Here is a 25,986-nt window from a genome sequence, read left to right on the forward strand (position 1 = left end):
TGGCAAGGATTGCCACCAATACTTGACTCCCTCCAGGCCCGGCCCCAAGACCAGCTCCACTTCTGGGGGAATGGGCACCCACTTCTGAGCCACGTCCCACACATGGTGTTAATGGGCATCTGGGCAGAAAGTCTGGACACAGCAGACCTTGGGCAATGAGAGTTGCCACCCATGATGTCAGGTGCAATCTGCCCAGCCCCTCTGGCCCCCACCCCAAGGGTGCTGTCCTCCCAGCACATGGACCCTAGGGACCCGGTCCCCCATCCCAAGAGCACAGCCTGAGGCCCTCTGAGTCGCCGAGCAGTTTGCCCCCACAGCCAGCGCTGTTGGACCAGGCGGTGAGACCATACCCAGCGCCCTCAGGCCAAGCTTACGCTGGACAGTACTTTATTGACACCCTCGGACCCTGGGTGGGGTCAGCACAGGTCCTTGAGGCACTGGCCTGTGCTGCTCCCATTCCTGAGGGGCAGGAGCCCCATAGGGGCAGAGAGGCCTCCCAGGGCCAGGAGGAGGCCATGGGCAGTGAGGCAGGCGAGGTGGCAGTGAGGAGTGTGGGCAGCAGCTCAGGCCTCTGCCGCCAGGGCCTCGTGGTGCAGCACGTAGTAGTCGTGGACGTACATGAGCACCGCCACTGGCTGCCCAATGATGAGCGACAGCCACACGGCTGCATTGCCATAGTTGCCACGGAAGAAACGGCTCACTATCCAGGCCAGCGGGATCTGGGGACGAGGATACGCAGTCAGCTGACCGTGGTGACCGCGGGCTGGCTGCCCCGGGCACATAACAGGGCAGGCGAAGAGGCCTTGGTGCTCACCTGAGCCATCATGCCGGTGAAAGCCCAGAGACGGAACATGCGCAGAGGGATGCTCACCAGGTACTGGGTGAGGGGAGAGAGGGCTGTCAGCTGGCTCCTCAGGGCCACGGCACCCCAGCTCCAGGCCCAAAGCAGGGTGCCCACAAAGCACTGACCTCGTGGAAGAAGGCAGAGGCCAGGAACACCCCTGTCCTGGCAACCCACTTGCTATAGCCACGCCGGACCATCGGCTTGTAGAAGTGTCTGTGGGAGGAGGAGAACGTGGGCAGGTGCCCAGGTCCACTCGAGGGCCTGCCACCACCCACCACACACCCACCTGAGACACCACTTGTGCACGGGGATGTTCCAGTTCTGCCAGAAGTAGGTGACGGACTCAGAGTTCCTGGGGCAAGAGACCATGATCAGAGGGCGCCATGACCAGCCCTGGCCCCAGCCCCAGCCCCAGCCCCCACTGAGGTCACCCACCACCAGTCCCGGTAGAACTCGCGGTCCCCAAACTGCATGAGCTCGGCCACAGCATTCAGGCAGGAGTGGAAGAGCCAGTAGAAGAAGATGAGCCAGATGAGGTGGTTGGGGACCTGGGGGACAGGTGGTGTCAGGTTCCAGAACCCCCCCTCAGGGCCCCCCCCCCCCCCCCCCCCCCGCCCCAAGCCCAGCCTGCTCACTGCCAGCTTCAGGAGGCGCTCGATGATGCGGGAGTAGTCCATATCCTGCAGGGACAAGGCTCAGCTGGCTCCCAGGCCACACCCCCTCCAGCCACAGGGGAGCCTGGCCACTCACCTTGAAGGGCTTCATGGAGTTCTGGATGGTAGGGACCATCCACTGCAAAGGAAGGCACAGCGTCAGCTCCACCCAGAGCACCAGGCAGCCCCTCTGCACCCTCACCCGTCCTGCTCCCATACCTGCTGGATCAGCCCCACCTGGAGCTGGGTGAAGAACAGCTGGGGGAGGAAGCAGAGCAGCAAACTGAGCCCCAGCATCTGGGACCACCCAGCCCCTCACACCCCCAGCCTCACCATCTCAAGTAGTCGCCGCAGCAGGAAGCGCTTTCGGATACGGGGGGAGCGGGGAAAGTTAAGTTCGTAGCACAGCGTAGGGGCAAAGAGGAAGTAGTACAGATCTGGAACGGGAGGGCAGAGCTGGCACCAGGGCCCGGCCTGCGGACCCCACCCCTGCCCCCCACCCCCAGGCCAGCTGCAGGCCCCTCACCTCCATAGGTCAGGTTGTCCGGGTAGCTCACGGTGCCCGGGGGTTGGGCCGCCCCACCGTTGGCCTTCTTCCCAGTAGAAGCTGGGAGGTGGCAAGGGAAGGAAGGAGAGGGATGCTTAAGGTGAGGCCCCGCTGCTGCCCAGTCCCACCCGCCCCTGGCGGGCAGCCTCACCGGCCTTGGCCTTGGCACTAGCCCTGCGCTCTCGGCACCACAGGTTGACATGCCGGTAGGAGAACAGCTTGAGGAAGAGGATGGTGTACGTCATCAGGGCCAGCACGGAGCCCACTGCAGGAAAGGCAGGGTCAGGCCGTGGCCTCCCACACCACCCACAGGAGAGCTGCGGCCAGGGGCAGCCCCTGAGGCTGGCCTGGGCCTCTCCTGGGGTCCCCCCACGACCAGCTGGGATGGGACAGGTGGAATGGGGGGCACCTGGAGTGATGGACTCCAGCAGGAAGGCCACAGACGCTGGGAAGCAGAGAATGGTGGCCAGGTTCAGCCCGTGCAGCAGCAGCCCCACCTGCTCCGTCAGGGCACCCTGGGGGGAGGGGCAGCACTCAGCCAGGGCCCACTCCCTGGACCACGGGTCCCCCTGGGGAAGGCTGCCAGGCCGAGGGTGCAGCCCCTCCCAGGAGAGCCACACACAGTGGGGAGGGTGGCACCTGCCCTGAGCCCAGGCCTGTGAGGAAAGGACCTCTGGCCCAGGCAGGGGCATGCGGGCACTGCTTACCACCGCCAGGCGCTTCTCCACATGGAAGGCGGCCACAGCAAAGGCATTGGCCACTGAGGACAGAAGAGCACAGGGCTGTTCAGGCCCAGTAAGCCCTCCCCCACCCAAGACCCTCCTCAGTGCCCAGCTCACCAATAATCAGGCACAGGGCCGGCCAGCTGTAGGGGTCCTTTAGGAACAGAGACACCACCTGGATGGGGTCCACCAGGATGCCGTACCTGGGGGTGGGGAGATGAAGGCCTGAGCAGGTGAGGGGGGCCCGGGTGGCCAGTGAGAGCTGCGGGGCCTCGGGTGGGGCCAGGGCCCTGGGGAAGAGACTCACTTGATGAGGTTCTCCAAGAACAGCCGTGCATTGCTCAAGATCTGCAAGAGAGGGCGGCGCACATCGCGGCGGGCATGGCAGAGGCTCCGGAAGCAGGGCAAAGGCTGTGGGGCTGAGCCGAGCAGTGCTGCCCGCGGCCAAGCCTCTGCCAGCCCAGCCCAGGCCTGCAATGGCCCCAGAGGACCAGGACCCCATCCCACCAGCCTCTCACCCACCAGGCAGTGCGCCCACAGCTCCCAGGCGCCCTGGCATGCTGCGCAGGGAGGGTGTGGTGTGCCTGGGGCCTCCGTAGGGGCAGCCAGGAGCCTTGGGGCAGGTGTGTCTCAGTCTGAGGGTTGAAGGCCTGGGGCCGTATCAGCCCAAACAGACCCTTGTTCCCAGCCCCGCCCTGCATGCTGCCCATTGAGCCCTGGACTCCAGCTGCTCCTGGGCCAGCACTGCCAGTCCCACCCCCACAAGGTGCCAGCAGGAACTGGGCCCAGCAGCAGGGGCCTCAGCCAGGCCACAAGGTGTGTTAGAGGCATTTTCCTGGGGGCACCTACGACCCAGGCTAAGGGAGAGGGACGGGGCCCGTAGAGCAATGGCTGGGTTGCTGTGCTGAGCCCAAAAGCCATCTTCTCAGCCCTGTTCGTCCCAGGCCAGGCCAGCCAGGGGCTCCACACCCACGAGGGCCATTCAGGAGCAGAGGGGATTCTTCTGGGACCCCAAAACGACTCACACACGCTGCCAAGGAAGCCCCGTACCCACAGAACACCCATCCTCAACCCCACAGCCCATCAGCCCAGGGCCAGCCACCCTCCTGTTCACTCCTCTCTGCTCCCCAGTGCCCCTTATCCACAGCTCACAGCACAGAAGCCTCCCACAGAAACCCACCAGCCACCATCCCACTCACCAGCATCACCACACACCAATTCAGGATGCCACGGTAGTTGCTGAAGCCGCTGTCCGAGCTGAACAAAGAATCCTGCAGGCGGTGGCACCTGAGGGCAGGAGGCAGTGAGAACCTAGGGGAGGGCCACAAGCTGCCCACCCCTCCCAGCCCAGCAGCTGTGTCCACTCCCCACTCCAACCTTCCTGCCTGACAGTCTGAGGGGAGCCAGGCAGGGGCCTGCCCAGCCCAGGGCAACATCGGCCGGAGCACTGCAGGCCCCGACCCAGCCTCGCTCCAGAGGCCACCAGCTGCCGCCACCCACACTAGCTATGGAGTGTGATGGGCCCACAGCCAGAGTCCACCCAGCAAGCCTGGGCAGAGGTGGGGTGGGCAGCCCATCCCACCTACCAGGGAGCTGAAGGGACCCCCCTCAAACCACCACCTCCCCACATTGGCCTACACAGCTCAGCAGGCACAGGGACCTGCCAGGGCCAGCTGAGCACCCAGCTTGGTGTGACCTTCGGGGAGCAGTGTGGCCTCCAACCACAGGTCAGCGCGGTGTTCCTGCTGGGCTGGGGGCTGAGAGGAGCCCATCGGGGGCCGCGCACCTGATAGCTGGGGTCTCCCATAGAAGCAGGCAGGAATGCTCCCACCCAGTGCTAGGGATGGGGGACCCTCACATCCCTGCCTGATCCTCAGGTGCCGCAGAGGGGGGGAGGGGCCACAGCTGGCTCACAGGCTGTTCGCAGCCTCACCCCAGCGGCATGCCAGCAGGAAGCCCCACAAACATTGAGCAAGACCTCCAGTTTTGAAACAGGTGAGGCCGGGGCCTCCCTTCCCTCCTGCAAACACATCTCTGCCTAAGAGGCACCAGAGGGCGAAGCCGGCCAGCCGCAGTGGCGAGCCTGGCTGTGGTTGGGGTCAGCACTCAGAGGGGAGGCGAGGGACCAAGAAGCCAAGATGCTGCTCAGCGTTCTTCAGCCCAGGCAGTGGACACGCACTCCTGCCTCCCAGACCCAGGCTGGACCTGCCTGGCCCACCTGCCTCTCCCAGCCTCTCCCTGGCCTGGCACCACCTTCCAGGTCCTTCCTGGCCTCACAGGGAGGCTGTGACCTCCACCCAAGGCCCTCTTCCCCCTGAGGCCCTGCACCTGCCTTTCTGCGAGGGGGGTAGGGGCCCGAGGCCCAGCTCCCCAGAGAGGAGGGTCTCTGAGCCTGTCCCAGGAGCCCTCCCCCAAGCCCAAGCCCATTGGCTTTCACTGGAACCAGCCCAAAGCTGCCCAGCGGGGCACACCCACAGGGCCTTTCACAACACCGTGACCCCTGCCCCCTTTGGGCCACCAAGACTGTGCTGGCTTTATCTGCGTCAGACTCTAAGATGAAAATAGGGGTGGACAAAGGGTTTTTCCAATCTGACACAGAACGATATAGAACCCTTTCAGACCTTCCCCAAACAGCGCACAGCCACCCCTCAGGGCCCTCCACCAGCTTCCTGGCCTCGTCAACCCCAGGTCAGAGGCCCCGGCCAGGGGAGAAAGCACACCATCCACAGAGGCCCACAGAGGCCCAGCCTTGCCAGGCATCAGCAGCAGGGCCAGAGAGCAAACGGGCACGCTGGCACCGGAGGCAGGCTCTGCCCCCACACCAGACTCTCACCCTCTCCCCTCCTGCAGGGGCTTTCCAGCCTCTGCCAGTGCCCACACCCACGCCCCAGGCCCACCCAGCCAGCAGGGCCCTTCTAACCATCATGTGTGTCGCCTCACGCAACCCGCACATCAGCACCGGGGGCTGGGCACAGGGAAACCGAGGCCCAACAAGGTCTGAAGCTGGCGCAGAGGCACAGCCCCGGTTGTGAGCCACACCCAGGGCCACGTGGGCCAGCTCGTGGGCCAAGCAGAGCAAAGGGGGAGCAGAGTGCCAGCTCACCCCCAGCTGCATCTCCTCAGCACCCCCCAACCTCTGGGCCAAGCCTGGGTGCAAGGTGTCTGAGTGAGCTCCCCATAGCCTCGGACCTGCTGGAAGGGGAGAGGCAGAGGCAAACCCCTTGGGAGGGCCCTGCACTGAGGGAGAGTGTGTGGAGCCCTGGGAAGGAGTGAGCCAGGCAGGGCAGAAAGGGGTGTCCTCTCCTTCCTGCCCACAGCCACACCCTGGCCCTGGGCTGGAAGAAATGAGCTCACACCAGGGCCTGGCCCGCCTGCCCAGGCCCAGGTGAGCAGGAAGGGGGGTGGGGGGGCGGGTAGCAGGAAGGGGAAAGAACAGGCAACACAGCAGGGAGGAGGACAGGCAGGTGGAGGCCTAGTGCCAGAGGCCAATCCCAGGAAGGCAGCCAGAGCAAGGCAGGCTTAGCCCCCTAGCCCCCACCCCCCAACCATGGCCACAGCCCCAGGGACCCCGAACCTTGTGGCATCCTGGTTTGAGAGACAAGCACACATGGCCTGCATGGCCTGGAAACCAGGAGGGAATGCGGTCACCAGCTCCCCCTCCAGCCCTGGGCAGCCCATCCCTGGCACCGTTCCCAGGGGTCCAGGCCTCCAGGGTGGGCTCCCCCTCGCCCAGCTAGCGAAGGACAGGCCCGGTTCCGGCCCATGTACAGTGACTGCCTCTCCCAGAGTGGAGCCAGCATGCCCGCCCCCACCCGTCTCACACAAAAGGTCGGAATTCCACCTCCTCCAGAGATCATGCTAGCCACGCCCCCGCCCCTGGAGAAGATAACTCGGGGAGCTAGCAGAGGGCCCTCGAGCACCCCCATTCTTTGCAGCCTCCCTCAGCAACACCCCGCCCCGAAGAAAGCATCCCTCTCTAGAGCCTGCATGAACTTCGTGTCTGACCTTTGCTCACGCTGCTCCGCGCGGGGATTATCTTATCGCTCAGGTGGACTGTGAGCGCTCCAAGGGCAGGGGCAGTGCCCACACCCCAGCTGCCCTCGCCCACCGGTCCCCAGGGTGCCCGTGAGGAAAGCCTCAGTTCTCAACCACGGAGAGCAAATCCTTGCCAACCGGTGACCGACTGCCCGCTTCCTCCTCGATAACCTCTAGTCCACAGCCCCGGGGCGGCGAAGGGGGAGCCGTGGCCAGGCAGCCAGGTCCTGTCGGCCTGGACTTGCTCCTCCGTCCCTTCCTCTCTGTCCACCTGGGGGTGGGCCCCCCTCCTGCACCCAACCAAGGCCCAGCGGTCCCCACAGCAAACACTCCTCCTGGAACAGCAGGGCCCCAGCCCGCCAAGCGCTGGGCGAGGGATGAAAGCGCCGGGAAAGGAAGGGACCCCGATTCCTCCTCCAGAGGACAGGCTGTCACTGCCCCCTCGCCCCCGTCCTCAGGCAGCCCGTCTCCTGCTGCCCCCCACCCCTAAGGCACCCTCACAGCCCTCAGGAGACCCCCCTCATCGCAAACCCAGATCCGAACCGTCTCCTTCCGGACGAACCGAGGGAACCTGAGCTCGGCGGGGACCAGACCCCCACGCCGCCCGGCTCCTGACCCCCCTGAGGATGCGCAGATGCAGGAGGGTCTGCAAGCGGGGCTGCTGCCGGCTCCCCTCGGCGCCCCCGCCTGAGTGACCCCGGCAGGCGACCTGCACCCCTAGGCCTGTTTCCCTGTGGGAGCCCCAGGGGCACCCCTGGCTACGCCAAGTCCGGGGACCAGGCTCTCGGACTCGGAGCTGGCGCTGCCGCGGCCATGCCCCGGAACAGGGAGGGTTGCAGGGGCCTGGGTCAGGGGTCAGAGGTTATGAATCAGTGGCACCGCTCACTTTAGGTCCCAGGAGCCGCTGCCCACATCGGCGTCTCGGTCCTTGTCCTTCTCGGGGGCCGGGGCCGGCGCGTCCCCCCCGGCGCCCACGTCCCGCACTTCTTCCTCCGCTGCCGCGGGGCCACCGCCGCCGCCCTGGCCCGAGGTTCGCGACCCCGTCCTCCTGCGCCGGGAGCCGCCTGCGCCGCCGCGGTCGCTCATGATCCAGCCCGCACCTCGCCGCGGCCGAGTCGTAGCCCGCCGGGCTCTCCGCGCCCGAGGCCCGCGGTCCCGCCCCTGGACCCAAGGCCAACTGCCACCGCCCCCTGCCGGCCGCCGTAGCCCACGCGCCGCCCGTGCCGCCAATCAGCGCGCGCCCGCCAGGCCTGCCCGTGTCCGGTAGCCGAGTCGCTCCGGGAACCGCTCACTGGCGGGCGGGCTCGGCGTGCACCCATTTGTAGTCCGCGGGCGCGCGGGGCACTCTGGGAGTCGTGGTCGCCCGATGCGGGGCACCCTGGGAGTTGTAGTTTCCCGGCGCGGACCGGAGCGCGGAGGACTTTGCTCCCTACAGTTTGCTGGCAGCTGTGCGCCGCCTGGCCGCTGGGCTGCCCCATGGCCCCCTCCGCAAAAACAGGCGCGGAGAGTGGGGACGGAGGTTAGTGATGAAACCCACGGTGCGTTACCGTCCGGCCGCTGATCGATCGGAGCCCTGTCCGTGGGAGCTCGCCTCGCCCACCCCCCAGCGGGTCGGTCCCGAGAGCGCACCTTGCGGAGCACGACTGTGGTTTCCACCGCGGGCACCAGCGTTTCCTCCGCGTAGGTTGTCAGACACGCTCCAGGCCAGAGAATGGAGCGGGAGAAAGTCCCAGGTCCCGTGTCCCCGGGACGCCCGCCCAGCCCGCCCGTGGATTCCCAGGGCCCGGCCGGGGTAGGGAGACGGTGCTGACAAGCGGAGTAGGCACCCCCTCCAACCGGGCCGCCCCCGTTTCCTACCAGGGCCAGTTTAGCCAGGGGATGCCGAATCTCGGGGGGACCGGAGGCTTCTGTGTCGTTGTATAGTCTGCAATCGCCCGTCCTTAAATGAAACTAAGCCACCGTGACCACCACAAAATGCGGCCCTTGGGCAGGCAAGTCCGCGTTCCTCCTTGGCTGAGCCCTCATCTCTCCCAGGCATGGAATGCGAGCATCCTGGATCTCAGGGTTCGGGGCTTACTGGGGCTCAGGCCTGGTTTACCTAAAAACACCTGTAGCAAGCTCAGGTCAGCGGCCTCTCCTACGGGCCTCGCTCGCCCCTGCACCACCACCTCTGCTCCGGCGCCCGGTCGTAGAGGTGGCGGTGCTGCCACTGGACCTTCTGGGGCTGATGCCAGCTTGGCATCCCTAACTGGCAGGTATTTTTTTGTTTTTTAAACTTTTATTTTTAAAAATATTTTTTTTTATTGATTTCAGAGAGGAAGGGAAAGGGAAAGACAGAAACATCAGTGATGAGAACCACTAATGGGCTGCCTCCTGCACACCCCCCCACTGGGGATCCAGCCACAACCTGAGCATGTGCCCTTGACCAGGAATCGAACCGGGGACCCTTCAGTCCTCAGGCCAGCGCTCTATCCACTAAGCCAAACCGGCTAGGGCTCATCATTGATATTTCTCTCTCCTTCTCCCCTCCTCTTTGAAATCAATTTAAAAAAATTTTTTTTAAGTGAAGGATCGTATTGGTGGCCTAATAACTATGTCCACATCCCAGCTGCAAGCAGTCAGCTGGCAAGTGGCGACAGAAGTAAGGTGACCAGAAGGGACGGGGGATGGAGGGGTGGTTGGGGGGGATGGGTAGGGGAGGGGGAAGCCAAGGTTCCCGCCTTGAAGTTGAGGGCCAGGAAAGCAGGGCCAAGAGCCAGTGGGAAGGCACAGACTGTGAACGCACCAAAAAAGAGGAACCTCCTCGGATCCCCCAGGAGCGGGGCCCACGTAAGCCCCACCCTGAGCAACTGGCCTCAGGGTTCCGACCTGCTGCTGGTCAGGCTCCCTGCTGTCCACCTGAGGGAGTCTGGGTGGGCCTATCCCCTGCCAGTGTGGGCTGACCGGGTTTCCCCTTGGGCCTCTCAGCTCATACCTGCCTGTCTAAGTGTCTCGGGGCATGTGGGGTAGGCGATCCCTGTCCCCGGGCTGTCCCCACCCAGCACAACCCCACCCTCATCTCAGCTTGACTCATCCTCTCCAGGCTGAGGTGGCTGTGGGTGCTGGTAGAAGCCTCTCTGACCCTGGGAACCTCCTCCCCAGAACCATGGAGGCCTCCTCGGATGGGGGAACCTGTCCCCTGGGTCAGAGGGTCAGGATGTAGGTAGCAGGCTGCAGGAAGGGATCAGACCTCGCACCCTTGTCAACTCCACTTTTCTCCCCTGGCATCAAGAGGGCTTGCTGGTGGCTGCCGGGCTTGCCAGGGCAGCAGGAACCACAACAGGGAGAATGGGGGCACCTCAGGCCATGGGACTCCAGGCCCTGCTGGACCACTTGAGCCATTCTAGAACCGCCCTGGCTTCATGCTGGAAGCCGGAGCTCCTCCAACTCCTGGCAGAGAGGAGGTTTACCTGCCCGGGAAGACATGACTTATGCTTTGCCTTGGGGGGCAGGGGGGTTGCCCCTGGGGCTTATAAAGACGCTCTTGCAAAAGGGGACACAAATTGACACGGACATGGGTTGCACCGTAGCAAAAGGCAGCAGCGTGCCCCCAGGGCCGTGTGAGCAGGCTGCTTGCCACTCCCTGAGCCCGCCCTGCCTTGGCCTGTCCACCCCGCCCCCATCCCGCGACGTGGCCAGCATCCCCTGCAGTGCGGGTCCAGCCCTGGACACACCAGCCGACACTCCGGGTTCTATCAAGAGTGGCGTTTATTCTCCTCGTGGAGGTGCGGCGCTCCGGGGAGCTGGTGCTATTGTGCTTAGGAAGGAGGTCTGTCCGTCCGTCCGTCTGTCCGGCCGGCCCGGCCCCAAACGGGGGCGGAAGAGGGGCGCGGCCCGAGTAAAAATCCCGGCCTGTTCCGGGTGGGAGTATGTACAAGGCGGCGGGGCGCAGGCGGGGGTGGAGGCGGGGCGGGCCGGCGGCCACAGCCCCCACCCGAGGGCCCCCGCATCTCGGGCCCTGCTCTTAGAATCAGTACAAAATAGGTGCTACCTAAACGTTCCTTCTACCTGAATTCGCTAAGTCGGTTATTGTGCTGCTTAGTTATGGGGGCAGGAGGGGGCCCATGGCTTTCCACGGCGGGGGGTGGGGTGGGGGAGCAGGAGGCTCTGGCGGCCACTGCCTCCGGCCTTCTCCCTAGGTAGGTGGACAGGCGTGGGGGGAGGCGGGGCCTGTGTGTGCATGTGCATGCGAGTGTGCCCGGCACAGGCGGGCAGGCCCCAGCTTGGGAGCTGTGTGGGCATCGACCTGGGATGTAGGGGTTGGAGATGTGGGCCCTGCTCTGCTGGGCCCTCCGGTGGGCGCCTGCGGAGGCAGCTGAGCGGCAGCGGGGCTGGGGCCCTCGGGGATGGGGCTGACCAAGTCCTAGGCGCCAGCCTGCACCTTTCTGGTTGGCCTGGGGCCCTGTCCCCACGGGCAGAGCCGGCAAAGCCAGGGCGTGGAAGTCCTGGGGTCCCTGGGGTCAATGTGGGCAACCTTGGGGCCTGGTGTTTGCCCCGAGCCAGGCCCCAGTCAGAGGCAGAGACCGACTGAGCCGAGCACTGGCCCGGGGTGGGAAGGTGGGGTGCGGATTTGGGTTTAGGGATCCGGCCTCTCTCTTCGCCTCTGCCACTGTCCCTGGCACACCCCAGGGCGCTGGGCCCCGTCACAAACAGGCCACCCCCGCAGGTCGCCCAGGCCCTGGCAGACTCGGCAATGGGCCTGGCACCTAGGAGGGACCCAATGCCCGCTCAGTGGGTGATGAACAACTGAAGGAGGGGTCCTGGGGGAACCCCCTGACACCATTACACCGCCGGGCTCTGCCGTGGGGGGTGGGGGCAGGGAGGGGGAGAAAGGCTGCGCGTCCGGCCCCGCGCAGCATCCCTGATCTAGGGGCCTATGGGGCAGGAGGGCGGGGGATACCTGATTCTCAGTAACTAGAGGCGGCGGCAGCTTCGCATGCAGTGCGCATTATTGCTCTATAGTCGGCTTCGGACTAACTAAGAGGAGGAGGGAGCGGGCAGCCCCGGGAAGGGACGGGAGGAGGGTTGGGGCTGCATGCAGTGACGTCACAAAGGCGGCGGCCAATGGGGCGGGCCCTTGGGGCGGAGTCGCCGCCGAGGCTTTGGCATAGACGGGCGAAAAGTTGGCAACCGAGTGGGGCAGGGTCTGGGGCTCGGGGGAGGGGCCGGCCTCCGAGAGGCGGGGCCTGAGGCTCCCAGGAGGCGGGGCCCGTGGCCGGGGAACGTGGCCCTGGACACCCCAAGCCCCGGGCGTCGGTGGGAAGGATGCGCCTCCGCGCCCCTTCCCTGACCCGAGTGCAATCCGTTCATAAATAAAACGTAAAATACAGAAAGAAAAACCCGACGCATCCGCACCCCGGGGGCTTTACCCGCAAAGCGAAGACAGAGAGGTGTGTGGGGGGCCGCCCAGGCCTGCCTGCTGGGCCCCGGGAGTCCGTCCTCCAGCGCGGACACCCCGGGGGCGAGGGAGGGGACCCCGGGGCAGGACGGGGGCGGGGCTGAGAGGTCGGAGAAGTCCATGCGATTCGATATGCGTCATTATATTCGATATGGAGGACAGAGCCCGGGAAGCTGGGCTGGAAGAATTTGATTTGGCAGAGAATGCGAGGCGAGGGTGAGAGAGCGGCTCGGACTGAGGCCCCAGAAGGAACCCGAGGGGGAAGGGTGCCGCTGTCCGCCTCCCTCCCCGGCCCCCCACGCGGCTAACACTCCCGGGGGTCAGCGAAGACTGGGGAGCAGGGAGCTTCCGCAGGCTGAGCTCCTGCTCCTGCTGGGCCTGCTGCGGGGGAGGGACCGGCTGCCTGGGCCTGGCCCCGGACGGCTCGGGAAGGGGTGGGGAAGACCTGAGTCTCTGCGACGCGATCCAGGGTGCCGAGGAGGGAGGAGGGGCGCTCCCGACCTCACCCCGCCCCCGTCTTCAGAAACCTAAGATGAGGTTCGGTTCTGGGTCTCCTCGACCCTATTGCTGGGGAAAAGCCTGGGGCACCCTGGAGGGGAAGGGAGGGAGCTCGGGTGGGTCTCCCCTCGGGACCCTATTGCTTGAAGGGGCGGCCAGGCCCCTGGCGGGCGGGGCGGGGGCCCCCTCCCCCTATTGCTGTAGGAGGGGCCCGCCCTCCGGCCCCTCCCCCCGAGCGCCGGCGGAGACTTCTCTGGGGGCCCGTATTGCTGAGAGCCAGCCCGGCCGACGGGGGCGCCGCCGCCCTAAGCCTGCACGGGGCTGAGCTGCGGCGGCGCGGCCGGCGCCGGGGCCGCGGGGCCGCCGCCGCCGGGGCCGCCCTTGAAGCAGGCCGACTCGTAGTGCTTGTTGAGATAGGACTTGAGCGCGAAGCTCTTCTTGCAGCGCTTACACTGGAAGTGCTTGAAGGCCGAGTGCGTCTGCATGTGCGCGCGCAGGTTGGAGCGGTCGGCGAAGGCCTTGCCGCAGTGCGCGCAGCCGAAGGGCTTCTCGCCGGTGTGCGAGCGCATGTGGCCCTGCAGCAGCCAGGGCCGCGAGAAGGCCTTGCCGCACACGCCGCACTTGTGGCGCAGGTCGTGCGTGAGCAGGTGCATGGCCATGGCCGGCATGGACACGTACACCTTGCCGCACGTCGGGCAGCGCCGCGCCAGCTGGCTGTCCAGGCTGCGGTGCGTCTGCTTGTGGCGACTCAGGTTCGAGGACGTGGCGTACGTTTTGCCGCACTCGCCGCAGGCGTGCCGGCCCCCTGAGCTGCCGGCGCCGGCCCCCGGCCCTGCGCGCGCCTCGGTGCCAGCCCCCGCGCGCGCGCTGCCTCCCCGGACCCCCGACCCGGACCCCGTCGCGCGGGACCCAGCCGCGGCCCCGCCTCCTCCGTCGCCGTCGGAGGCCAGAGCCGAGGCCGTGGAGGGGGCGGCGGCGCTGGCGTGGGCGGCCTTGCGGCGCGAGCGCCCGTCGGTGATGAAGAAGGCGTCGGCCGCGTAGCCCTCGCTGACCGCCGCGTCGCCGTTGATGTAGCCGCCCGCGGCCGTGGCCAGCTCCGGGCGCGGTGTGGGCGGGGGCGCCGAGCCCGCGGCCGCCGGGCCCAGCTCTCCCCGCACGGCCGCCGCGTACATGGGTTCCGGGGACGGCCCTTTGAGCAAGGCCGCCTCGGCATCGCCATCGTAGACGGAGGTGGGCCCCGCGTAGTCGCTGAGGTATCCTGCAGGACGAGGCGGGCAGACGGGCGGACAGCAGGACAGGAACCAACCGGGCAGCGGAGGAGACACCGGGGTCCAAGGAGAAGGACAAAGGGGAAGGGGCCGAGGGACCAGGGGGCAGGGAGGATGGAGGCGGCGGGAGGAGAAGAGAGGAGAGGAGAGTGAGACCGAACCCAGCTGTGCCCCACCCCACCGCCCGGGGCCCCACCCTCGCCGGGGAGGAGGAGGCCCCCCTTCCGCAGCGCCTCAAGGTCAGGGGGGAGGGGCGGTGCTTCCCTCGCCCTCCTTCCTCGTCCCGCCCCTCCCCCTCGGGTTCTCCCCACTTCAGCAGTTTTCTCGGATTATGCAACACACTGCAGACCCGCAGCGCACAAAGCCAGGGCTCGCCCAGGGACCCCGTCACCACCGCCTCTGGGGGTTCCCACTGGCGCGGGGGGCGGGGGGGGGGCAGAGCCTGCAGCCAGCCTGGATGCTGACCCTCTCTTGTCCCCTAAGGCTCCAAGGCATGGACCCCCAGGCCCTCCAGCCCTCACTCGCACCACCTCTCATCTCCCCAGGCCCCAGGCCCTGGGCCCCTGGACGTGACCCCTTTGGCTCCAGCCCTATCCTCCTCCTTCCATCTGCTTCTCCCCGCAGTCCCTGCTATACCCTGCACCCCTGGGTCCTACCTTGCTCCTCACTGCTCTCTTCCCCCAGGCCTAACCCCGGTGGGGGTCTCCCTAAGCCAGGCCAGCAGCCCGGGCAGGTGTCCACCAGAGGACACCTTCTCAGGGACAAGCTGCAGGCAGGTTGGCATTCATACTGGAAACTGCAGTTGTTCTCAGGCACAAGATGGTTCTCACCACCTCAGTCACAGTGCACACCCCACACGATGCAGGCTCTGCTCTTCAGGGGGACACCAGCCACTGTCAACCCTGGGGTCCCCTGATCCTGGAACACATCACCTACTAATGCGGGGTCACACATGCAGCCACCCCCCACCTCACATGAGCTCCGCCGGGGTCGCCATCACATGGGTGCACAGCCGCCCCTGGATCACAGGGTCCCTTGGAGGGGCACACAGGCAGGTACACCCTCATACAGGGTCACACACACGCACAGTCACATGGCCACACGCAGTCACATGGGCGCACACAGGCACACACACACACACACACACACACACACACACGGGCTCATGTTCCTGCAGGTCACACTGGTTCTGCCACCCCGTGTGGCTGGCACTCCTGGCATCCTGGCTCGCCCGCATGCTAACAGTTGTCCTTGAACTTGGGCTCCCTCACACAAAGAGCCTCCCCCGGCTCCTCGCAGCACTCTGGGCCTCCCTTGCCCACCGCCCGCCTACCCACCTCCTTCCTCCTGACCCTGGCTGCAGGGAGGATGCTGCCGCCGCCCCTGCCAGTGCCGTCTCCCTGGACCCCGTGCCTACTCCCTGCAGCTCCCAGAACTCCCTTGCTGGCCCTAGCCTGCCGTGCTGGAGGGGTCGCCAAAGCAGAGAGGCGGTACGCCCAGGCCTGGGTCTCTGGTGTGGGCCTGCATGCACTCCTAGGTCCTGCCTGTCAGCAGGTGTCCACGCCGCCTGGGCCGTGGTGCGGGTCATTGTGCGCCTTCAGGCACTGCTGGTCCCGGCCCCTACCCCCCATCCTCTCTCTGGCATAGACATGGCCCCTGCTGGGCCTGAGGCCAGCTCGGGCCTGTCCCTACATTTGCCTCTCCCCAACCCCCATCTCTGTCCACTCCACCTCCCGCTGGTCTGCTTCCCTAGGGTCTCTTTCCTGGGGCCCCTGCCCCTCCACCCCTCCACCCCTCCCAGCGTCGGCTGGTGGCCAGCCGCCCGGCCTCGGCCTGCGCCCACCTTTCTCCTGCAGCCGTGCGCCGAGGTCGCCGCGGGCGCGCCCGTAGGAGCTCTCGAGGTCCGCCGAGGAGAACGTGTCAAGTTTGACCTTCTTGACCAGGAAGGACCTGGGCATGGTTTCTACGGGACTCCGGCGCTGCGGGCCTGCGGAGCCGGGGCGTGGGGGGGCTGCGGCCGCGGCGAGGCCCCGTCACCATCCAGCAGCGCTGCAGGCGGCCGGGTCCCCACGCTGGCCTCGGGAGCTGCCACCCGAGCGAGCGCCGTCCTCTGGCCTCCTGCCTCCGGCGCTTCCTCCTCGGCTCCTCCGGATCCTCTTCGGCTTCCTTCCCTCCCTCTTCTCTCTTCTCTCCTCTTCCTTCCGTCCTTCCTTCCTTCCTTCTTCCCTTCCTTCCTCCCTTCCTTCCCTCCTCTGGTCCCGGCTTCCCAGCCCGCAGTGCCGCCCCTGGACAGGCGGGGGAGGAGGCTGGGGGGTGGGAGGGGGGGAGCGGCTCCGTCCCGGGCCCGGAGGCTGCGAGTGGGTGCAGGGCTTGCCCGGCTCCGCAGCCCCCGTCCCCTCCCCCCCGCCACCGCGGCGGAGCCTCAGTCAGCGGCCCCCCATGCCCCCGGGGGCGGCGGCGCCGGGCCCGGAGAACGCGGCGGCGGGAGCGGCGGCAGCTTCAGCACCGCGGCCAGCGCCGGCCCGGCCAGCACCTCGGCCAGCGACCCGGCGCGCTCTGAGGCGCGGGCGGCGCGGGGCGGGCGCAGGGGCTCGGCCGGGCGGGGGTCCTCGGCGGGGGTCTCTGGGAGGCTCGCTTTATTGTTCTGCAGCCCGAGCGAGCGGCGGCGGCGTTGGCGGCGGGCGGGGGGCGGGGGTCCTCGGGGGGAGGGGTGCGCGGGGAGGGCGGGCCGAGGGAGAGAGGGAGGGGAGTGACGAGGCTCGGGGGCGGGGCTGGGCGCTCGGACAGCTCTGAGCCTGGCCTCCTGCGCCCGCGGCGCCTCTGCCTGCGGCCCGGCCCAGCCTCTGGCTTTTAAAGCCCAGCAGCTGCGGGAGGGGTAGGGCGCGGGACGGAAATGGCTGCGCGGGGCCGGCCCGCCAAGGCCTCCTGGGAAGGGTCCTAGGGATGCCGCGGCTCCCGCATTGTGAAGTTCCCGGTGCAGCTCCGGGAATGGAGGCCCGGCGGTCGGCGGCATTGTCCGGGGTGGGGGGAGCCGGGGAGATCGGCCTGGGACCCACGAGTCCCGGACTTGGGGTCTTTCGGGAAGGAATGCCAGGCAGCTGGGCCGGACGACCTCGCTTTCAGATGCGGAGGCCAGGGATCTGCGGGGGCGGGTGGGGGAGGCGGGAGGCGCGGGAGCGGATGCTGAGGCAGCGAAAGCGCAGTGTGGACGCTCTGCGCGCGCCCGTGCCGCAGTGTCTCCCTGCCACCCGGTCACCCGGGCTGACCCTGTGCCCGCCGGAGCGGCCTCCCTCCACCCGCCTGTGTCCCCGAGCGGCGGCGCAGCGAGCGGGGAGTGGAAGGGAAGAGGGGCTGCGTGCCCTTGCTCCTGGGTGGTTTTCCGCCCTTCGGCGCGGCTGCGGCGCACCCCACTCCCCCAGTCCCACCTCGGCCCCGCAACCAGCCGGATACCCTTCCCGCGGCCGCCCGCCCAGGGTTCGCAGCCCCCATGACGTTAGGCCGGTGGCCAATGGTGGGGCGCGAGGGTGCGGGGCGGGGGGTGCGAGCCGCACAATGGCCGCGCGGGGACATATGTCCCCTCTCAGGGTTCGGCGCTGCCATTGTCTCCTCCCCCATAGGGGTCCCGGGTTTTGGGTCCCCCTGCGGCCCACTTTCTCGGGGACCAAGGTCGCAGGGGTGGCTGCGGGGGCAGCGCCGGGCGCGGCCGAGCCTGAGGCGCGTGCACCTGTCGCTGCGCGCGGTGACCTTGTGCGGGGCCCGAAGCGCGCGGCGGGCGGGCCACGCGGGGGCGCGCAGGCGGGGGCGCGCGGAGAGTGCTGAGCTCAGCGCCTCAACGCCGCCTGCGCGGCGCCCCGCTTCCTCCCGCATCTCCGCCCCAGAGCCGTGCTGGGTGGATTCGGGCCAGGCCGCTTTGTGGCCCGCGACCCCGGCCGTGGCAGCGGCGGGACATTCATCTTGCGTGGCAGGTGCTCCCGAGGGGCGGGGGCGGGGCGCGGTCGCCCCCTTATCGCGGAGTCGCAGCCGGAGCGGTCCGAGGTGGGGGCGGGACTAGCATCCTCCCAGGGGGGCCGGGCCGAGGCGCAGCCGGAGACCCAGGGCCAATTAGCATTTTGATTGCGGGACTGGGGGCCCATCTGGACCGAAGCCTAATTATGGGGCGAACCCTCCAGGTGCCGGCGGTACGTGCCCTGCTCAGCCCCTCTCCCCGCGCGCCCAGCCTCCTCGCGACGATCTGCCTCCATCCCAGCTGCATCCCCGACCCCAGTCCTCCTGCCGCGGGGTCCCTGTCCTTTGTCCCTCCCTCGTCACCTCTTTTTGATCGACCTTCGCTCTCCCCCGGTTTGGGTTTCTGCCTCCGCTCGCTGTGCACGTCCCTGACTCTCAGTCCAAGTCCCCACGCCCGCGGCCTCCAACCCTCTGGGAAGAGGAGGCGTCAGAGCTCCCACACATGGGTCCCGCGGCCAGTGCTCCCCAGAGGACCCTGTGCGGGCCCTGGTTCTAGCTCCTCCGGGATGGGGCGGGGGGGGGGGGGGCTCTCCATGCGAGGAGGGCAGCTGGGCCCAGGCCCTGGTCATCAATACGGAGCCACCTGGGTGTGGAGCGCACACGCGTCGGGCTCAATTACTTGGGCCTCCTCGCCTTGACACCCCCCCCCCGTCCCCCCCGTCCCCGTGCCCCAGTCCTAGGATCCAGCAAGGAGAGGCTGGGAAGGGACAGTTGGTGATTCTTACATTTTTTCAAGTATGTTTTCATTGATTTTTAGAGAGAGAGGGAGAGAGAGATAGAAACATCAATGAGGGAGTATCATTGATCAGCTGCTTCCTGCACTCCCTGTCCTGGGGATGGAGCCTGCAACCTGGGCATGTGCCCTGACCGGGAATCCAACAGGACACCTCGTTTCCTGGTCCAGGCTCAACCACTGAGCCTCGTGGGCCACGGCCGGCTGACGCTTACACTTGGGAAAGTTTCAGCCCGCCGCCCGGGAGGCCACCCCGAGCCTCGCCCTCTGAGAGCAGGAGACCCAGGGGAGAGGGGCTTTGTTGCAGGAGAGGAGATGGGTTCCCCAGGCACCTCCTGGATGCCCCCACGGACCCAGCCTGGTTGCAGGACACTCCAGTGCCCTGGACACACCAGCTGTGCTTGGCCACCCACCGAGCCTCCGGCCTCAGGGACTGTTCCCCAGTCCGGGTGCCGCTGGGCCCGGCCCCTTCTCCCTGTGGGATGGGAGGGATGCAGTGTTGGTCTTATGTCCCTCCGCTTCTGGGTGTGCCACCTGCAGTCCAGGGCAGGCCCCCTGTTGCTGAAAGGCTAGGCTTTGAGGGAGAGACTCTGGCCTGGCTCAGTGATTCAGTGTTGACCTATGACCCAGGAGGTCACCGCTCGATTCCAGGTCAGGGCACATGCCCGGGTTGCAGGCTCGATCCCCAGTGTGGGGTGTGCAGGAGGCAGCCGATCAATGATTCTCATCATTGATGTTTCTAGCTCTCTCTCTCTCTCTCCCTCCCTCTTCGAAATCAATTTTAAAAATACATATTGAAGGGAGAGACTCTGAGTATGTGTCCCCAGCATCCTGCTCCAACAGAGCCGGTAAGCCTGTGTGTGCCCACTGTGGACCCTAGGGTCACCTTCCAACCTCCTTCTGCCTGTGGGGCTCTGCCCAGCCCAGCCTGGAGGGCCCGCCCCTGGATAGCTCCCTCCCTGGCTTCCTGGTCCTCCCTTGGCTAGGAGCCTCCTTTGGCCTGGCTCTTTGACACCTCAACACCCCCTGACCCCAGCCTTTTCTCTGACACAGAATGCGTGATGGGGTGTCTCGCCTTCCTGGAAGTCCTGGTGTCCTGGGTGCCACATGGACGGGCAGCCCTGCATCTGCTGATTCTGGCAGATCTTGGAGGTAATATAGTTGCCTACACACAGTGTGCATTTTTAAAAAATATATATTTTATTGATTTTTTACAGAGAGGAAGGGATAGGGATGGAGAGTTAGAAACATTGATCAGCTGCCTCCTGCACACCTCCTACTGGGGATGTACATGCTCTTGACCGGAATCAAACCTGGGACCTTTCAGTCTGCAGGCTGACGCTCTATCCACTGAGCCCAACCGGTTAGGGCCACAGTGTGCATTTTTAATTAAGGAATGTAGCAGGAATTTTTACCACCAATACTCAGGTAAGGAAAGACAGGCTCAGCCCTAGCTGGTTTGCCTCAGTGGGTAGAGTGGCGGCCTGTGGACTGAAGGGTCCTGTGTTCAATTGTGGTCAAGGGCACATGCCCGCGTTGTGGGCTCCATCCCCAGTAGGGGGCGTGCAGGAGGCAGCCAATCAGCAATTCTCTCTCAGCATTGATGTTTCTATCTCTCCCTCTTCCTTTTCTCTGAAATCAATAAAAATGTATATATTTAAAAAGTGAAAGGAGAGGCTCAGGGACTTGCTAAAGAGCCCAGAGCTTCATTGTTCGATCTCAAACCCAGCACTCAGCATCTTCTTTTCCTTGAAGCCGGCCCCAGAAGAACCATCTGTGAAACGGGACTCGGGGTTCTGTGCAGCCCCTCCCCACCTGCATGCAGATCAGGATTCAAAATCATTGCCCCGGTGCCGGAGGCCCCCCCTCCGGGCCACAGCCGGGCCTGTCGCTGGGCTTTGCCAGGGACAAGCTGGGGCTGGTGCAGGTGCTGTTAACAAGAACTGGGAGGTGTGGGCATGCCTGGACTCATTTCTGCCGCCACCATACAACCCTGTACTGAACACCCTGTGCTCTGCAGTGCTTGTTCAGGGCCAGGGCAGCAGGTGCTCCTCGAGGGCACAGTCCAGCCCAGGACAAAGAGTGGACAGTGATGGCTTGGATGATGAAACAGGAGAAGCCGGACCTGGGGTGGAGACAGGCATGGAGGGTGCTGAGACTCCACAGTACTGGAGGGAAACACCTGTGCAAAGGTCCTGAGGCCACCGTGGTGTGTGTGTGTGTGTGTGTGTGTGTGTGTGTGCGCGCGCGCGCGCGTGCGCCCTGGGCCAGAGGGGAGGGGTGTGTGAGGAGAGTCTGGGGAAAGAACCACCTGACAGGGTGAGCAGGAACAGCCCTGGAGCTCCCACAGGCTGGGGAGCTCATCGCCGACAGGTGAGCACTTACAAGGGTTTTCTTCACTGAGCGGGAAGCTCACACGAAACAAAAACCACACTCTGAGACCTCCTAGCAAAGCTTGAAGCAAGGCCCGATGGGCTCACACTGTTTCCAAGCAAACTGAGCTGCAGAGCCAACCGCAGGTGCCTTCCATTCGTAGAAAGACACCACCATCTGGAGCCCAACAGTGTCAAGTCCACGTTGGGCCCCCCGTGAAAAGTCACCAGGCTCTCACGGCGCCAGGAGAACGACTGGAAACGAGGACACGAGTCAGCAATCGAAACAGAGTCAGGCCCTGCCAGATGGCGCAGTTGGTTGGAGCTTTGACCCGATAAGCCAAGGATCTGGGCTTGACCCCTAGTCAGGGCACAGACCAGAATCAACCAATGAATGCAAATAAGGGGAACAACAAAATCAGTCTCTCTCCCCCTTCCTCCTCTCTGAAATCAATCCATCAATAAAATTTTTAAAAAGATGGGGGCACCCGGGCTGGTGTGGCTCAGTTGGTGGGGCATCTTTCCATGCACTAGGACGCTGCTGGTTCGATTCCTGGTCAAGGGCATGTGCCCGGTTGCAGGCTCGATCCTCGATGGGAGGCAGCCAATCCATGTTGCACTCTCACATCTGTTTCCCTCTCTCTCCCTCTCCCTCTCTCTCCAAGTCAATAAACTATTTTAAAAAAGAGATGGGGTCACATGGACTTTTCAGACAGACCGAAGCTGAAAGAACTCATCGCCAGGTGACCTACGCCACAAGTTGCACAGGCAGAAGAAAAGAAGGAAAGTACAGAAGCTGTAACACAGCGGCGACACGCAGAGACTTTGGGATTTATAACGAATGTAGGAGTGAATGTAGAGCTAGACAGCACAGAGGCCGGGAGGGGCGCTAGAAGGGCACCAGTGAGTGGCTCTGAAGGGGCCACATGGCACTCAGGGGTGTGTCTCCTCAGTCTCCTGAGCTCCGGTTCTTCGTCTTCCTTCTTTTTCATGACCTTGGCCATTTTGAGGGGCACTGGTCAGTTTTGTAGAATGGCCCTCAGTTGGGGTGTGTCTGATGTCCTGTGATTAGCCGAGGGTCTGGGTTGGGAGAGGAGACAGAGGTGAGGTGGTCATTGCATCCCAGCAGAGGGCTGGTCCTCCTGAGCGAGCCACCACTGGTGATGCTACCTCAGTCAGGTGGTTAAGATGGTGGCTGCCAAGTGTTTCTACTATAAAAGTACATTTTTTTTCTTTTTCTCTGCTCTCTTCCAGCAATTTTCAACTGGTGTGCTGATTTTTTTTAAATTAAAGGATGTTGAGAGATAGAACATCAGGGAAGTCACTTTATTTATTTTTATATTTTTAAATAGATTTTACAGAGAGGAAGGGAGATGGATAGAGTTAGAAACATGGATGAGAGAGAAACACCGACCAGCTGCCTCCTGCACACGCCACACTGGGGATCGAGCCCACAACCTAAGCATGTGCCCTGACTGGGAATCGAACCGGGACCTCCTGGTTCATAGGTCTTTGCTCAACCACTGAGCCACGCCGGCCAGGCATTGCTGCTCTATTCTTTGGAAGTCAGTCACTAAATCCAGCCCACACTCAAGGTCCCCCCCCCCCCCCGGTTTTTATTTGTTAAATATATTTTATTGATTTTTTTACAGAGAGGAAGGGAGAGGGACAGAGAGTTAGAAACATCGATGAGCAAGAAACATCGATCAGCTGCCTCCTGCACGTCCCCCACTGGGGATGTGCCCGCAGCCAAGGCACATGCCCTTGACTGGATTCAAACCTGGGACCCTCGAGTCTGCAGGCCGACGCTCTATCCACTGAGCCAAACCGGTTAGGCCCCCCCCCTCCCCGTTTTTAAATTGATTTTTTTTTTAGAGAGAGGAAGGGAGTGGGAGAGAGAAACATCGATGTGAGACTGAAACATCTGTAGGCTGCCTCCTGCACGTTCCCTACAGGAATCAAACTCGCAACCTCCCAGGGCAGGGACGGCACACACCACCCACTGCACACCCCGGCCCAGCCAGTCTCATGGAAATGCTTAACTGTGGAACAGCGGGCTCCGCACCTGCACTTTGCATGGGGCCCTGCACATTGTGCAGCTGGTCCTGGTTCCAGGGACACTTCGCTAGACACAGTTCACAAAGCCTGGGTCCCCAGCACAGCCGTGAGGGAGAATGCTTACCCAGAGAACCAGGTGGACAGTGCCAGGCACCACTCCTCCTGGGTGCCCGTGGCCCACAGCCTTTTCTATTCTCAGCACCGGGGAGGCAGAAACACCCACTGGACCAGGGAACCTGGCCTGGGGTCCCAGCAGACACACACACGCGGTCCCACCCCAGCAGGTGGCAACCCCTGGCCTCCAGCTCTGCGGCAGGCGCGTTGGGGCTGTCTACCTCCGGGCACAGGGCTTGGACCTGCGGCCGTGCCCCATCCCGTTGCCAATTGGACCAGGAGCAGGCACCTGACCCAGATGGCACCCATCCATCCGACTCCTGGATTCTACTCATGGGTCAGCACCTGAGGCCAGTTCAGGCCGCTGCCCAAGAGGGGCAGTATGTCCACACCGCCTGAGGACAGGCCCACCTCCTAGATTCTGGCCACTCCTCCACTTCGCTCCCACCGCTGCCCCCACCTTTTTTTTTTTTTTTTTTTTTAATTACTGATTTCAGAGAGAAAAGGGGAGGGAAAGATAGAAACATCAATGATGAGAGAGAATCATGGATCAGCTGCCTCTTGCACACTCCACACTGGGGATCAAGCCCGCAACTGGGCATGTGCCCTGACCTCGAATGGAACCCTGACCTCCTGGTTCACAGGTCGATACTCAACCACTGAGCCACACGGGCTGGGCCACCCCCACCTTTCAACCCAGAGGCATTGCTGGCTGACAGCAGCCTGGAGGCCCTGGGAGGTGCGCACTAGAAGACGCAGAGGGGGAGCCTCCCCCACAGAGAAAAGGACCCCGAGAAGCAGGTGGCAGCTTTATTGGGGGGGGGGGGAGGAGGGGGGGGAGGGGCATGTTCGCGGTGCAGGAGGTGGAGGTCACACGTCCAGGTCTAACTGAGTGTCCCTGCGGGGGTGTAAGCTTTGCAGCTCGCCGCCTGGGCTTAAGGTGACCCCCAGCGGCCAGTGGCGGATCACGTGTCGGTAGGAGGTGGTCTGGAAGTCGAAGTAGTTAATGTTGAGCTGCCGGGCGATGTGCCGGCCCAGGAATTCCATTTGCTGGGGGAGCGAGCGGGCGGTGCTCAGCTCTCGCAGCGGCAGGAGCGGCCCCGCGGCCGCCACCCCCCTGGCCAGGCCGCAGGTCCAGCCTGGTGGTCAGCCCCAGCGCCCTCCCCGCCGCCCGCTGCAGCGCACAGGCCAGGCCGACGACCGCCTGGGAAATGGCGCCATCGGAAGACCGAGGCCGTGGTCAGCGTCGCGTGGAGCGAGGGGGAGAGAGGACAGGCCGGGGCCGGGCGGGACCCACCTCGTAGCGCTCGGACAGCTGCACGAGGATCAGCGGCTCCAGCTTGTGGCCGCACAGAACCAGCTGGAAGAAGCACCTTCCGCGGGCTGGGGAGGGCGCGGCTCAGCCCGAGGCCGGGGCGGGGCTCAGGGAACCCGCGGGCCGGCCCGCCCCGCCCGCTCCCAGCGGCCGCCCGTCCCGCACCCCCTCGCCCGCCCCGTCCCCTCGTCACCGTCCGAGCTGATGGCCAGGCGCACGTAGACCCGGTGGATGGGGCCCTGGCACACGCTGCGGCCCTGGATGGAGAAGTGGTAGGTGCCGAGCACGTGGTTCAGCACCAGGCGGCGGCGCGGCAGCGACGAGACCAGGAGCCACAGCCCCACGCCCACGCCGTACGCGGGGAAGCCCCACGTCTCCTGATTCCGCACCTGCGGGCGGGAGCCTCTGAGCGCGCGGGGCGGGGCGCGGCGCCGGGAGGCGGCCGGGGGTGCGGGGGGGTGCGGGGCCGGGAGCTGACCTGGCTCACGAGGCCAGAGCTGATGAGGATGAGGCAGACGAGGAGGAGCAGCGCCCCCTTCCACAGCGTGTCCAGGTAGTACTCGAACTCGAAGACTGCGCGGGGAGACAGGTGCGTGAGACCCGGGTGGCGCGTTCCCGGCACCGGCTCGCCCCTGCGTCCTGGCTCCGCCCCACTCGGGTCACCGCCCCGCCCACCCGGCCTGGCCGTGCGCACCGCACCGCACCGTTGGGCTGCTGCTGCGTGAATGGGTAGAAGCTGTTGTTCAGGAGGCGCCTGGCAAACTGGCGCTCGCTGCGGAAGAGCCCGAGGTCCCAGAGCTGGAAGCGCTTGCCGGGGGGAGTGGGAAGGCTGATGATGAGGTCATCGGAGACCTGGGCCTGGGTCAGGCATAAGCGGTCAGCTGGGCAGCTCTTCTGCCGGCCCCCCCCCCTCCCCCGCTCCCCCCAGTCCTACTGGCACCGGGAATAAAGTTGCCAGGGCTGCAGTGAGGAGGGATCTGGAGCGCTCAGAGGATCGGCAGGGGAGACCCCAGGTGGCAGTCTAGGCTGGGCTGCGGGGTGCGCTTGGGTTCTAGAAGCTTGGGGTGCTGGGTTCTAGAAGGGTCTGTATTGTTGACCACCCCTTTTCAGGAGAGTCCCCTGGCCAGGTCCCTGCTGTGGGCACTCACAGGCCCACCCCACCTGTGGGAGGCTCCTGTACAACCTGGTTCAAAACCTTTCCTGAGGGATGGGGTGGTGAGACAACCCAGGTCTAAGATGGACAGAAATCTGTAGGCAGGCAACCCACACCAAACCCCATAGCTGAGCAGGGCCGTCCCCTGCATCACGCCTGCCCAGGCCAGAGCCTCACCACCGAGGGCAGCTCAGTGCGGCATCTCCGAGGGTGGGACACACACTTAACCCAG

General features: G+C 65.1%; 3 protein-coding genes across 3 annotated transcripts; all 3 read right to left on the minus strand.

Annotated features, from left to right (window-relative positions):
- Positions 1–370: 370 nt before the first annotated feature.
- DGAT1 (diacylglycerol O-acyltransferase 1) lies at positions 371–8,080 on the minus strand. Its single transcript, XM_070392559.1, has 17 exons — positions 7,688–8,080; positions 3,966–4,053; positions 3,074–3,114; positions 2,884–2,969; positions 2,752–2,804; positions 2,454–2,559; positions 2,196–2,309; positions 2,024–2,104; positions 1,831–1,934; positions 1,717–1,755; positions 1,595–1,636; positions 1,480–1,524; positions 1,280–1,392; positions 1,131–1,196; positions 970–1,057; positions 815–877; positions 371–719 (listed from the first exon to the last, which is right to left on the minus strand). The coding sequence occupies exons 1-17, from the start codon at positions 7,885–7,887 to the stop codon at positions 564–566; spliced, it is 1,485 nt and encodes a 494-aa protein (XP_070248660.1). The 5' UTR covers positions 7,888–8,080; the 3' UTR covers positions 371–563.
- A 2,450-nt stretch (positions 8,081–10,530) lies between these two features.
- Positions 10,531–16,833, minus strand: SCRT1 (scratch family transcriptional repressor 1). The gene is made up of 2 exons (XM_070392615.1): positions 15,848–16,833; positions 10,531–13,994 (listed from the first exon to the last, which is right to left on the minus strand). Exons 1-2 carry the CDS (start codon positions 15,960–15,962, stop codon positions 13,042–13,044), a joined length of 1,068 nt encoding a protein of 355 aa, XP_070248716.1. The 5' UTR covers positions 15,963–16,833; the 3' UTR covers positions 10,531–13,041.
- A 7,299-nt stretch (positions 16,834–24,132) lies between these two features.
- On the minus strand, positions 24,133–25,905 carry TMEM249 (transmembrane protein 249). Its single transcript, XM_070392113.1, has 6 exons — positions 25,876–25,905; positions 25,306–25,459; positions 25,080–25,174; positions 24,795–24,990; positions 24,584–24,669; positions 24,133–24,336 (listed from the first exon to the last, which is right to left on the minus strand). The coding sequence occupies exons 1-6, from the start codon at positions 25,903–25,905 to the stop codon at positions 24,157–24,159; spliced, it is 741 nt and encodes a 246-aa protein (XP_070248214.1). The 3' UTR covers positions 24,133–24,156.
- Positions 25,906–25,986: the final 81 nt, after the last annotated feature.

The sequence above is a fragment of the Myotis yumanensis genome, unplaced genomic scaffold, assembly GCF_028538775.1.
Source record: "Myotis yumanensis isolate MYYU_CA2020_CCGP unplaced genomic scaffold, mMyoYum1.0.hap1 SCAF_15, whole genome shotgun sequence".
In the NCBI taxonomy this organism is placed as follows: Eukaryota; Metazoa; Chordata; class Mammalia; order Chiroptera; family Vespertilionidae; genus Myotis; species Myotis yumanensis.

Excerpts from the sequence above, each read along its gene's own strand:
- DGAT1 (XM_070392559.1), bottom strand. The coding sequence starts at position 7,887 with ATGAGCGACCGCGGCGGCGCAGGCGGCTCCCGGCGCAGGAGGACGGGG. Across the intron at positions 2,560-2,751 it reads TGGAGAAGCGCCTGGCGGTG|GGTGCCCTGACGGAGCAGGT; the intron begins GTAAGCAGTGCC and ends CCCTCCCCCCAG. Across the intron at positions 1,756-1,830 it reads TGCGGCGACTACTTGAGATG|CTGTTCTTCACCCAGCTCCA; the intron begins GTGAGGCTGGGG and ends TTCCTCCCCCAG.
- SCRT1 (XM_070392615.1), bottom strand. The coding sequence starts at position 15,962 with ATGCCCAGGTCCTTCCTGGTCAAGAAGGTCAAACTTGACACGTTCTCC. Across the intron at positions 13,995-15,847 it reads CGCACGGCTGCAGGAGAAAG|GATACCTCAGCGACTACGCG; the intron begins GTGGGCGCAGGC and ends CTCGTCCTGCAG.
- TMEM249 (XM_070392113.1), bottom strand. The coding sequence starts at position 25,905 with ATGCAGGGGACGGCCCTGCTCAGCTATGGG. Across the intron at positions 25,175-25,305 it reads CACGCAGCAGCAGCCCAACG|TCTTCGAGTTCGAGTACTAC; the intron begins GTGCGGTGCGGT and ends CTCCCCGCGCAG. Across the intron at positions 24,337-24,583 it reads AGCTGTCCGAGCGCTACGAG|CAAATGGAATTCCTGGGCCG; the intron begins GTGGGTCCCGCC and ends TCGCTCCCCCAG.